Source organism: Bidens hawaiensis, unplaced genomic scaffold (assembly GCF_021521415.1).
Source record: "Bidens hawaiensis isolate Kalapana, Puna unplaced genomic scaffold, B.hawaiensis_p1.1 tig00054928_1, whole genome shotgun sequence".
Lineage (NCBI taxonomy): Eukaryota > Viridiplantae > Streptophyta > Magnoliopsida > Asterales > Asteraceae > Bidens > Bidens hawaiensis.
Window position 1 is genome coordinate 43,402 of NW_027499903.1, and position 13,800 is coordinate 57,201.

The following is a 13,800-nucleotide window of genomic DNA, read 5'->3' on the forward strand; positions in this document are numbered from 1 at the left end:
CAAAATTTGGCTGAAACTTGAAGAACACAGCTGAGAGGTTTCTAGGACTTATTTGGAATAACTTATATTTTTAAGGCCTAGCTTATTTAACAAGCTATACAAAGGGGGGTCCATCCCTCCTTCTTGCGGCCGCAACTAATAAGGGCCCATTGGGTCTCCTTTTGGCCCAATGGTGCCTCGGTTTTCGTGCCATGCATAAACGTCGTTTCAAAATTTAATTCGGGTCCGGTTTTTCATAAGAAAACTAGTTCGAGTGCGAAAACCAGCCCGAAAACGAGTGTTTTTCAGTTTCTTTTTGTAAAATAAGAAAAACATACTGACTCGTTGTAAAATTCCAAAATATTTTCACGGATTGCTTAGAACATGTCATATAAGTGTTTTATAAATCTTTTTCGGCTTAACGGATGCTACAATGCTCGTTTTGATATTAACGATTGCGTTTAAGCTTATAGCGTATCGATAAACGAAACCTTTTTCGTTTAAAGAGTTTTAAACGTACTGGGGCCTAAATATCAATATGTTAGCCTCTATAATATATATATAACTCGTATATGACCCTTCAGTATGTATACGGGTCATAATTAGTATCGGTCGGTTACTCGTTTAAGCACTACGAATTAACCGATTTATCGTTTACTTGTTACGTAGTGAATATAGTATACCTCGTTTTGTCACGAATGTCACATTCTCGCACCGTTAAGAAATTTCGTCCTCGAAATTTAATGTGTCATCGGTTTTCTCTTTAGGGAACATTTGTGGATATTTCTTTCGGAATTCGTCCTTTCGTTCCCAAGTATATTCGGGTCCTTGTTTTGAATTACACCGAACTTTTACCAACGAAATTTTGTTGTGTCGTAACTGTTTGGTTTTCCCGTCCACAATTTCTACCGGTTCCTCTACGAATTTGAGCTTTTCGTTGATCTGAACATCTTCCAGTGGTACTATTGTCGTTTCATCAGTCAAACACTTTTTCAGATCCGATACATGAAACACGTCGTGAATAGTGCTCAGTTCTAAGGGTAGTTTTAATCGGTAAGCTACGGGACCAATTTTTGCAATAATCTCAAAAGGTCCGATGTATCTCGGGGCTAGTTTACCTGTCTTTCCAAATCTTATAACACCTTTCCACAGCGATACTTTTAAGAACACCTTATCACCTATTTTAAAAGATAACGGTTTTCTGCGAACATCGGCATAACTCTTTTGTCGGTCGTGGGCAGCTTTCAATTTTTGCTTAATCTGGTGAATCTTATCGGTGGTTTCCTGAATTAAATCTGACCTTGAAATTTGGGTATCACCCACTTACGTCCAACATAGTGGTGATCTACATTTTCGCCCGTATAGAGCTTCATAAGGTGCTGCTTGTATACTACTGTGATAATTGTTATTGTAAGAGAATTCAATGAGCGGGAGGTGTTGATCCAAATTCCCTTTGAAGTCCAGTACACAAGCACGAAGTAAGTCTTCTAAGGTTTGGATGGTTCGTTCGGATTGACCATCGGTTTGGGGATGGTAAGCCGTACTTAGGTCGATTCGGGTTCCCAAGGCTTCTTGTACTGCTTGCCAGAAATGTGAAGTAAAGTGACTATCTCGATTGGAAATAATCGAAAGAGGTACTCCGTGTCGAGATACAATTTCATCGATGTAAATTTGAGCGAGTTTTTCGGTGGTGTAGTTGTTACGGATGGGAATAAAGTGTGCGGATTTGGTTAATCGGTCCACAATTACCCAGATATCATTGTGTCCTCGGGAGGTTTTGGGAAGGTGCGTCACAAAGTCCATGGTAATTTGTTCCCATTTCCATTGTGGGATTTCGGGTTGTTGTAACATTCCCGAAGGTTTTTGATATTCCGCCTTCACCCTTGCACATGTTGCACATTTACTTACATACACGGCTATATCCTTTTTCATGTCAGGCCACCAGTAAAATTCTTTAACATCTTTATACATCTTATAAGTACCTGGATGAATAGAATATTTAGACTTATGTGCTTCATCAAGAATCAACTTTCGGAGTTTATGAAGTGTTGGAATCCAGACCCGGTTTTTGTAATAATATACTTCATCAATTTTCTTCTCAAAATTCCTTTCATTCCCATGTAGTTCTTCCTTTTCTAGCTGATCTGCCTTCAAAGCCTCATCTTGTGCAACACGAACTTGTTCGGTTAGGCTACTTTGAACAATCATTCTGAATGCTCGTCCCCTTAATGTTTTGACTCTGTCTTTTCGGCTTAAAGCATCAGCTACTACGTTGGCCTTACCCGGATGGTATTTAATCTCACAATCATAATCATTTAACAGTTCTACCCATCTCCTTTGTCTCATGTTTAGCTCTTTCTGGTCAAATATGTGTTGTAGGCTTTTGTGATTAGTATAGATGGTACATTTGGTGCCATACAGGTAATGTCTCCAAATCTTCAATGCAAAGATAACTGCTCCCAATTCCAAATCATGGGCCGTATAATTCTTTTCATGTACTTTCAATTGTCGTGAAGCATATGCTATTACTTTCTTTCTTTGCATCAGTACGCATCCTAAACCTTTACGAGATGCGTCACAATATACCACCAATTCATCAGTTCCATCTGGAAGGCTTAATATTGGAGCCTCACATAACTTCTGTTTTAACGTTTGGAAAGCCATTTCTTGTTCTTCTCCCCATTCATACGCTCGATCTTTTTGAGTTAGGAGGGTTAGAGGTTGGGCAATACTTGAAAAGTTTTCAATGAATCTTCTGTAATACCCGGCTAGTCCTAAGAATTGACGAATTTCTCTTGGTGACTTAGGTACTTGCCAATTTTTAATGGCCTCAATTTTACTTTGGTCTACTTGGATCCCTTGATGGTTAACAATGTGCCCCAAAAACTGTACTTCTTGTAGCCAAAATTCACATTTAGACAACTTTGCGTATAACTTCTCTTGCCTCAATAATTCTAAGATTTCCCGCAAATGTTGTTCGTGTTCCTCCTTACTTCTCGAATATATCAAAATGTCATCGATAAACACTATCACGAACTTGTCAAGGTAAGGTTTGCAAACTCGGTTCATGAGGTCCATAAACATTGCAGGTGCATTTGTCAACCCAAACGGCATAACCAAAAACTCATAGTGACCGTACCGAGTTCGGAAAGCTGTTTTTGGTATGTCTTCTTCCTGAATTCTTACTTGATGATAACCGGATCTAAGATCAATTTTTGAAAAATACTTCACACCCTGGAGCTGATCAAACAAGTCATCAATTCGAGGTAAGGGGTATCTATTATTTATAGTCACTTTATTCAATTCCCGGTAATCAATACACATTCGAAAACTCCCATCTTTCTTCTTTACAAATAACACTGGTGCTCCCCACGGTGAGTAACTAGGTCGGATAAAACCCCTGTCTAACAATTCTTGCAATTGGTTGGATAGTTCTTGCATTTCAGAAGGTGCAAGTCGGTAAGGTGCCTTAGAAATGGGGGCTGCTCCCGGTATCAAATCAATACGGAATTCCACTAGTCGGGTCGGTGGTAAACCAGGCAACTCATCGGGGAACACATCTGAATACTCGTGTACCACTGGGATGTCTTCCATTCGTTTTTCCTCGGGTTCCTTAACTGTTACACTCGCCAAGTATAAAGTACAACCTTGGCGTAAATATCTCAATGCTTTAAGTTGGGATACGAGAGGCAGTACCGTACCAGATTTCTCACCTTGAAAAATCATCGCCTCATCATTCGGAAGAGGTATCCTAACAGATAATTTCAGCGTTATACTTAGACAACCAGTCCATACCAACTATGACATCAAAACTTCCTAATTCCACTGGAAGTAAGTCGATAAGAAATGGGTGGTCATTTAGGATAAGGGAACAGTTCCGGACTATTTGGTTAACAAGTATGGATTTACCATTAGCAAGTTCTATAGTATAGGGTTTCGTTAGCTCACTCACCGGCATATTTTCCAAGGTTAAAAAGTTAACAGATACGAAACTCCTATCGGCACCCGTATCAAACAAGATTGAAGCATACTGACCCGAAACTAAGAATGTACCTGTCACCACATTCGGATCATGACGCGCTTCACCCGGTCCTAATACAAACGCGCGTCCCCTAGCTGCGTTGGAGGTTGATGCTTGTGCTTGGTTTTGCCTTCTCGCTGCACCCTGGTTCAAATTGGGGCAGTATCTCCGAAAGTGTTCCGTACTGCCACATTCATAGCAGGCACGGAGGTTCGTGGTAGGTGGGGTTTGTTGGTTGAGTTGTGGGCGGGTTGGTTGCGGTCGAGGTAGTTGAGTTGATTGCGGTGGACGGTTACCAGTGTTGGTGGGGGTTCTACAGTTGGGGGCATAGTGTCCCGTTCTTCCACACTTCTAACAAATGATCGGTTTGCAATCACCCACATGATGAAATTTACATCTTCTGCACTTCGGTAACGTACCTTTATAGATCTCTTGTTTTACATTAGAACTGGTCATGGCATAACTTCGGGTATTCGGACGGGCCCGTTTGTTTTGAGGGTTTCCTTGGATCCTTGTCCCATAATCAGTTCGTTTTAAACTTGTTGTTTCACCTGGCATCCTTATCACTCCACCTCTCATCAGATCAAAAGTAACGACACCCGTTTGAGATACAACACTTTCTAATGTTGGGTGGGCTACTGAATTCACTATACTTCTCACAGCAGGGGTCAGTCCCCAGATATAACATTCAATTCGCTTCGCTTCCGGTGTAACTAACCACGGAACTAAGCGGGACAGTTCGTTAAAATGATTCGTGTATCCCACATGGTCCGCTCCTTTCATTTCCAGATTCCATAACTCGTGTTCCAACCTTTGAATCTCACTTTTAGGACAAAAATGCTCTAGCATGAGGGTTTTTAATTCAGTCCATGACATACGATTAATAGCATCTTGTCCACTTATTTGGACTACCGTATTCCACCACATCAGTGCTTGGTCTAGAAACATACTGGTAGCAAATTTGACCACGCGGTTCGGTGGACACTCACTGATATTAATTACTGATTCGGTCTTTTCTATCCATTTGACCAGCCCGCTAGGTCCTTCAATACCCTTAAACTCAATCGGTTTACATGATGTAAATTTTTTGTATGCGTACTCCTGACGTGGGGGTTCGGGATTATTACGATCATTACCAGTATTTGGTTGAGTGTTATTATTAACAGTTGGGTTGATAACCGGTACGGGGTTTGGATTCGTGACATTATTTGGGTTCAAAACGGTTTCAGGGTTCCCAACAACATTAACAGTCGGGCAAGTATTATTAGTGTTTATAACATTATCAGTATTCACCGGGGTAGTAACACCCGAGGCTACATTAGTGTCCGGCGGAGGTATATTAGCAGTGGTCGTGGTGGTGCTCGTAGGTTGGTTAACAGTATTGTTAGCACGTATGCCTGCAGTGACTTGTGCTACAATTGTTGGTATCACTGCTTGTAGTTGACGAGCAATCATTGCGGCCACTTCCGCCTCAGACAAAGGGTTTGCTTTCTTCGGGGCCATTCTATAAAATAATCAATTATATAATAATTAATATCGTTTCACTATAACCAGCACAACTTTACGATATTACAATTTCACAACACACAACTATGCCAAAGAAAACACATTTGTATTAATTATAATCATTACTGTACATATGCATCCAAATTTAGCGCATAGGCTTAACATGGTATAGGCCAGCGCTTATATATGCGTATCAAAACTTGTCACTACGTGACATATAGACCTAACCCGATAAGTGCCAGTGCTTGTAATAGTACTAAACCATAAACAACTCCCAAGTCAGCCCAACACACTGTAACAAAATGCTGCTTGGGTTATCAAAAGACTACATACATAAGGCTATACTACTATGTTCTATCCATTCTTTGTAACATGAAGCCACAACCAAACAACATCAACCACTAGGGCTGCGTTAACCGCTAAACCTGCTCCTAGCAGTATCATTGCCCGATCCTGACGCCCGTGGCTGTGAGCACTAGATCTTTGCACATTTCTGATTTCTTGCTGCATGTACCACATGTGATCTTGCATATCATGTCTATGCTGGTTTAGGTTACTTATCGAATGTGATTGTTCTAAAATCTGATCTGTCGCTAAACCCAACCATGCTGAATCAGAATGACGAGGTGGCTCGGGTACCGGGGCGGGTAAACCCCAAGTAGGAATAGGTATCTCAGTGACCTGGACACGTGATGTTTCTCCCCTATGGTACGTAGATCGAGGTGGGGGAGAGGTGTGCTCAGGTGGGCGCACTGAAATACGAGCAGTCTGACGGTTTCTAATAGCGGGTGGGGGTACTGATGTATGCTGTACAGGTGGAGTAGGGGATCTGGGTGCTCTAATCGGTAAATGATAAGCACTAGTCGCTCCAGCCTCTAGCCTAGGTGTTTCCCTAGGAGGGTAACTATCGCACGTGTAGCCCGATAAGTCAGGCTGGTCGGTCGGCACCTCATGTGGCACTACAGCGTCCCCTAAACTCTCACTCATCTCTTCTTCCGATTCTTCCCCCGTTTCCTCTTCAGGGTCCTCATCTTCTTCAGGTAAAGCTGGTACCGCAATAGATAAATAATCAGCAGACCTCGACATCTTCCTGCACAATGGTTAGTAATAAGAATAATATTTCATAATAGTATTAATCTTAATAAAATACATGCAGATATTTATACAGATAAGAACAAATAATCGTTTATATACATAGATATTTATTTATTATTATATTTTATACACATATGTTGTTGTTTTTACCTATTCGATTGTTTATCGACTTCTTCTAGAATTCCCTCGTACAAACAAGTCCGTTATTACGTTCCGGACCATAATAACCCACTTGTCCATTCGCGTTCATCACGAGAATCATCAGTGTATATTATTTAATATTATTTTATTCCCAGAGTTAATCGAACCAACGGTTATCTTAGGGTATCCTAAGGGACATCCTAATTCTTTATAACAAATTGCTCTGATACCAACTTCTATCACACCCCGACTAGGTAGTTGCGGAAGCGTAAAACGGGAATGTAACAGATAATACTGGTATCAATAACATTGTTTATAAAGAAATTCACAAACTAATTTACATCATATTACATGGGTTGGTACTATGTTTACAAACTAGATGAGAATCACATAATCGGTTTACGAGCTTCTTATTCAATATTATATATCTGCGTCTATTCACATCTATTCAACTTCATTCCTAACACCAAGAACGTAAGCAAATCATTCCACCTTTGCTTTACCTGAAAAGCATGTTAAAACGGGTCAACTACGTCTAGTTGGTGAGTTTCAAGTTTCACGAGTATCAACGAAATCAGTATACGAGTTCGTAAACTTTATAGTGTGTAGGTATACATGTATGTGTATGATGTATTATACTAAGCCACAAGTGAAACCGAAACGAGCTAAAACACATGGCCACCCCTGCCCATGCACTCCCGTTGGCATTTAACAGCCACTTTGCCCCAAGTATGTACTATGTCTAACACCACATAGCAGTATGTAACAAGTTTAAATGACAATGTGCAACTGGGTTAACATGTTCCGGCATACCCCACCGGCTCTGTCAGTTGGGTTTGTCAAACCGATAGTACTATCCACACGTCACCGGCACGAAGTTAATCACTTGTGTTTGTGGGGACTTTCAAGTGTTAGTACTTAGATAATCCACATCATCACACGTTTTCAAGTATATAAGTATATGTAAACATGCTTTCCACCCCAAAAGTTCGTAACACAGTTTAGAAAGTGGGGGTTGTGAAACTCACCTTATCGTAGTTCGCACAGAAATTATGTATCAATAGGTCAGGTGCCTCGCTTATAGCCTGATTCCTATAAACGGTATCGTATCGTTAATACTAGTACAGTGTTTAAGCTAAATCGGGTTGTATAAATAATCTGGGTATAGTTGTTAGGCCCAGAACATGACCATAGTCTTAGATTGTGACGTTGTATACTATGATATGTTTAAAACTGGATTTGGCTCAGTTTCACCGTTTCCCGAGCCTAGCCAAGTTGATCGTTTACACGTTTCGGGATTGGGTAAGATCACATAAACTTAAGTAAATATATTGATTGATAAAATGATTTGATTTATGAAAGAATTTTAAGGTTTCGGTATCTGGTTTGATCGCAGGGTTCGTTTCCGTTTTCACACGGGTTTGATTATACAAAACCCGTACAATCCACCCGAATTGTCCGGAATTCTCGTAAAAAGTTCGTTTTATCAATTTCATTCAAAAATATGATATTTGACCACTTTTGACATTTTGACATACCAGTCAGTCCGTTAAACACAAAACTGCCGGTTTCGTTAAAAAATTATAATTTAAATCTTTGATTAATCATAACTAAATATGTACTTATATATAAATTATGTAAATTTTTGTAAAAATACATTAAAATATGGATTAAAATATGGAGAATTTTATAAAAATATTTTCAGAAATTTTATGATTAATTATTTATTTATAAAAATTCATTTAATAGGTTATAATCATGTAATAAATGGCCCGTTTATATCAAACGACCTCCGAAAAATCCGATAATTTTTACAAATGGCCTCAATGTTGTTACATAGCCCCTGCAAAATCTACAGAACCTAAATCTTTTGACAAAATGCCTCTTTGTGCGTTTTTCGGCTGTTAAAATTCGGTTAAATCGTAATTGCACAAACCATACTTAGACATTTTCAATGATCCCCAAACTTTCCAGTGATATTAAATTCACATATTAATCTCCAAAACCAAATTTCATAATTTTTCAATATGTTTAGCTATTTTTCCCAAATAAACGCTCATAAACGAAAATAAATTCACCAAATATTCTCCGTTTATCGAAAAATTACCAAATTTGAACAGGGACTCATTTGAATGATCCATAATGTCCCTGAAAATTTTCACAAGCTAACAACAAGCACGTCACAATATAATACTAAACAGCCCTTAAACGAGTGTTACGGGTTTACCTTGTCGGTTTTCGATGAGTTTTGCTAGCTTAAACGACTTTCCGGGTCTCGGGTTGCAAACTCGGTGTCTCTATATATCATATAACATCAAACCAAGCATAAATCATCCATGTGACAGCCTTGATAATTAGGGTTTCGGTTTTGGGTTCAAACCGAACTTTCAAACCGTAAAAACGTTGTATTCATGTTCTAATCCGCGTTTTTGACCAAAAAAGTATATGTTCCTGGTTTGTAAACATGTTTAACATCAAAACATGGTTTTACTTGATTTTTATGGTTTTTGGATGGTTAAACATGTTTAAAACTAATCAGGAACTAATTTTTCATGTTTAAACTATGTTAATTAAGTATGAAATCAATGAAAATTAGAGGGTTTACCTCAAAAATTTGGCTGAAACTTGAAGAACACAGCTGAGAGGTTTCTAGGATATATTTGGAATAACTTATATTTTTAAGGCCTAGCTTATTTAACAAGCTATACAAAGGGGGGTCCATCCCTCCTTCTTGCGGCCGCAACTAATAAGGGCCCATTGGGTCTCCTTTTGGCCCAATGGTGCCTCGGTTTTCGTGCCATGCATAAACGTCGTTTCAAAATTTAATTCGGGACCGGTTTTTCATAAGAAAACTAGTTCGAGTGCGAAAACCAGCGCGAAAACGAGTGTTTTTCAGTTTCTTTTTGTAAAATAAGAAAAACATACTGACTCGTAAAATTCCAAAATATTTTCACGGATTGCTTAGAACATGTCATATAAGTGTTTTATAAATATTTTTCGGCTTAACAGATGCTACAATGCTCGTTTTGATATTAACGATTGCGTTTAAGCTTATAGCGTATCGATAAACGAAACCTTTTTCGTTTAAAGAGTTTTAAACGTACTGGGGCCTAAATATCAATATGTTAGCCTCTATAATATATATATAACTCGTATATGACCCCTCAGTATGTATACGGGTCATAATTAGTATTGGTCGGTTACTCGTTTAAGCACTATGAATTAACCGATTTATCGTTTACTTGTTACGTAGTGAATATAGTATACCTCGTTTTGTCACGAATGTCACAGTTTGGGTTAGGGTTATAATATATTATTTTAATATCAGAGTTTACATGTTCGGCCTCTGGAGTTTATAGATGGAAAGGAGAATGGGTTATAGTTTGAGTTTGGGTGGAAATTGTCAAGTTTTTGTATGTTTGAATATTCAAACTATTAAATAACAAAACTAAAACAATAAATATACTCAATAAATGTGTCGGTTTTATTAAATGAGTGACATGAACCCTTAAACGGGTCGGGTATAATTACAAGAATATAAAAATGAAAACATGAAATGTTACAACTGGCTTAGCCTCCACCCACTTAGTGAAATAATGGATTGCCAAAATCAAGAATTTGACGCGTCCGGGGCTTCTGGGAATGGACCCATGATATCAATCGCCCACTTCTGGAACGGCCATGCGGATGTTACTTGCACTAGCTCATTTTTTGGTCATAGGGTATTGGGAGCATAATGGAGCATAATGGCACTAGCTCATTTTTTGGTCATAGGTGGCTAGGGTTTCATATAATATTCATGATGTAATTTCAAAGAATCAGGATATTATCTTATCAAATTCAGTTAACAAAAATGGAGTAGTTTCCCGAAATAATAATGATCAGATTGTTGATTTGGAGGTTGATAAGATTGCAGACCCTCAAGGTGATTCTGGTATGAACGATGGGGTTGAAAACTGTGGTTCAAAAGCTTCTTATGCCGGGGTTCTTAAGAAGGGAAATTCTGAGAAAAAAAAGATAAACTTTAGGTGTTTGGAGTCAGTTTCTAACATTGAAGGTGTGGATGTAATTCTTCCGAAATCATCAATAAAGGAGGTCAATGAAAGGTATGAACATACATTGTATGGTTATTTTTTGGACAAAAGATTACCTTTTCCGGTAGTAGAATCATATGTTAAGAATACTTGGGTTAAGTTTGGTATCCAACGATGCATGATGAATGCGGATGGATTTTTCTTTTTTAAATTTGATTCTAAGGAGGGAATGGATAGAGTTATGGAACATGGTCCTTGGCTAATTCGGTCGATGCCTCTAATCTTAAATATATGGACCCCGTTTACTGTATTGTGCAAATCTGAAGTTACTCGTGTCCCGGTTTGGGTTAAAATGCATCATGTGCCGTTAGTTGCTTATACGGAGGATGGGTTAAGTATGTTAGCTACAAAAGTTGGTGATCCAATTATGCTGGATTCTTATACATCATCTATGTGTGCTGATTCTTGGGGTCGTAGTAGTTATGCTAGAGCTTTGATTGAATTGAAAGCGGATCATGAGTTTAAAGACTCTTTAGTGGTTGGAATTCCAGCGTTGCTTGGGGAGGATGTCATTAAACAAACAGTGGAGATTGAGTATGAATGGAAACCTCCTCATTGTAGCACTTGTAAATCGTTTGGCCATGCAGATAGGAAGTGTCCAAAACAAGTTAAAGAGATTGTTAAAGAGAAGACTTGGGATGATGAGGAGGGATACCAACAAGTTCAACGAAAGCATAAATCAAAAGCTGGTGGTAGTGAGTATAAGGTTATTGAGGGTGTTCATCTCTCTAAACCTAAGCCAAAATTCGTTTACCGTGTTAAAAATATTCAGAATTCTCAAAGTAGTGATAAAATGAAAGGGATTGAAAATCCATTTGCACCTTTGTCAGAAACCATTGGTGATGTGGATGGTGTCAATGAAGAGTCGGATGATGATATTGAGGAAGTTTTCAATGAGATCAATATTAAGGTAAATTCTGAGGGGGCAAGCACTCCCATTTCAATAGTTCCTAATGTTTAATGCTATGTCTTGGAATGTGAGGGGTGTGAACCGCTTCCCCAAACAAAGTGAGGTTCGGCAGGTTATAGCTGAAAATAAGATTTCGTTATGTGCTATCTTAGAATCGCATGTTCAACCCTCAAATTTGAATGGGATCTGTAGTAGGATATTTCGTAATTGGAGCTGGAGTTCTAATGGTAATGTTTGTGAAAAGTACTCTCGGGTTATTGTTGGATGGGATACGAATGTGATGGATTTGATGATTCTCTCTCAATCGGATCAGGTGGTTCATACGCAAATTAGCCTTAAGTCTGATCGGAAAGTAATTTTCTTTTCTTTTATTTATGCTCATAATTCGTATCTTTTGAGGCGTCAATTATGGCAAAATCTTCTGATCCATAACAACTTTGTAAATAATCAGCCTTGGATTGTGATGGGGGATTTTAATACTATTATGAATCTGGATGAGTCTACTTCCTGTGCCTCATCGAGGGATATTTCGATGGTTGAGTTCAAGGATTGTATTCAAGAGCTGGAAATTTTAGATTTAAAATTTACTGGTCTTCAATACACTTGGAACCAAAAACCAAAGGGTGATTCGGGTTTAATGAAGAAGCTGGATAGAATCATGGGGAACCAGGTTTTCAATGATATTTTCCCGGGGTCTTATGTTGAGTTTCAGCCTTATAGAATATCGGATCACACGCCGGCTATTCTATCTATTCCGTTGTCTAAGAAGTTCTGTCCGAAGCCTTTTAAGTTTTCAAATGTTCTGATTTCGCATGCAGGTTTTAAGCAGGTGGTTACGGCTGGTTGGAACATAGAGGTAGAGGGCTACTATATGTTCTCTTTGATTAAAAAGCTGAAAAATTTGAAGAAACCTCTCCGTAAACTGTTATATGACAAGGGTAATCTCCATGTTAGAGTTAATAAATTGCGGATGGAAGTGGATTCTGTTCAAAGGAGTATTGATGCGGATCCGTTTAATCAGATCCTGCGCGAGGATCAAGCTGCGTTAGTTAATGCGCTGAATGATGCTATTTTGGATGAGGAACGATTTCTTAAACAAAAGGCAAAGGTGGAGTGGTTAAAGCTAATCAGTCTCGTAATCGGATTGATTGTATTGAAGATGAGGCTGGAAATGTTTTCCATGGGGAGGATGTTGCTAAAGTTTTAGTGAATTATTTCAAAGGCTTTCTTGGTAATATGGGTACAGTGTCTGAGTTGGATGATCAAGATCTTTTTCGTACAAAACTTTCGACGACTCAAGCTAACAGTATGGTGGGTCCCGTTTCGTCTGAGGAGGTTCGAGGTGCTATGTTTGATATTGGAGATGATAAAGCTCCCGGTCCGGATGGTTTTTCAGCTGCTTTTTTTAAGAATTCTTGGGATATTGTTGGTCCGTTAGTGATTTTGGCGGTGCAGGATTTCTTTATTTCGGGGAGATTGCTTAAAGAAGTTAATCATACTATTCTTTCCTTATTGCCAAAGGTGGGAAATGCTCGTTATCCGAAAGATTATAGGCCTATATCTCTTTGCAATGTGGTGTATAAATGTATTACTAAAATCATTGCAAATCGCATTAAAGGTTCGTTGGAGGGTATAGTTGATATAAATCAATCGGCTTTTATTCCTGGTAGGAGTATTTCAGATAACATTTTACTGGCCCAGGAGTTGATGCATAGCTACCACCTTGATCGCGGTACGCCCCGGTGTGCTTTCAAAGTGGATATTCAGAAAGCCTATGACACTGTTGATTGGTCGTTCTTGAAGAGGATTTTAAGTGGTTTTGGGTTTCATCCTAAAATGATCAATTGGATCATGACTTGTGTGACCTCGTCCTCTTTCTCAGTTTCGGTGAATGGCATTCCGCATGGTTTCTTCGCGGGCAAACGTGGGTTGCGTCAAGGGGACCCGTTATCCCCCTATTTATTTACACTAATTATGGAGGTTCTCACTCTTATTTTGAAGCGTAGGGTTCGAAATTCCGCGGGTTTTATTTATCACCCGAATTGTGAAGACTT

At 38.9% G+C, this 13,800-nt stretch overlaps 1 protein-coding gene across 1 annotated transcript; it reads left to right on the forward strand.

Moving 5' to 3' along the window:
- Positions 1-11,801: 11,801 nt before the first annotated feature.
- Positions 11,802-12,953, forward strand: LOC143600808 (uncharacterized). The gene has a single exon (XM_077078384.1). The coding sequence runs from the start codon at positions 11,802-11,804 to the stop codon at positions 12,951-12,953; it is 1,152 nt and encodes a 383-aa protein (XP_076934499.1).
- Positions 12,954-13,800: the final 847 nt, after the last annotated feature.

Coding starts and splice junctions, on each gene's coding strand:
- LOC143600808 (XM_077078384.1), top strand. CDS start 11,802: ATGTCTTGGAATGTGAGGGGTGTGAACCGCTTCCCCAAACAAAGTGAG.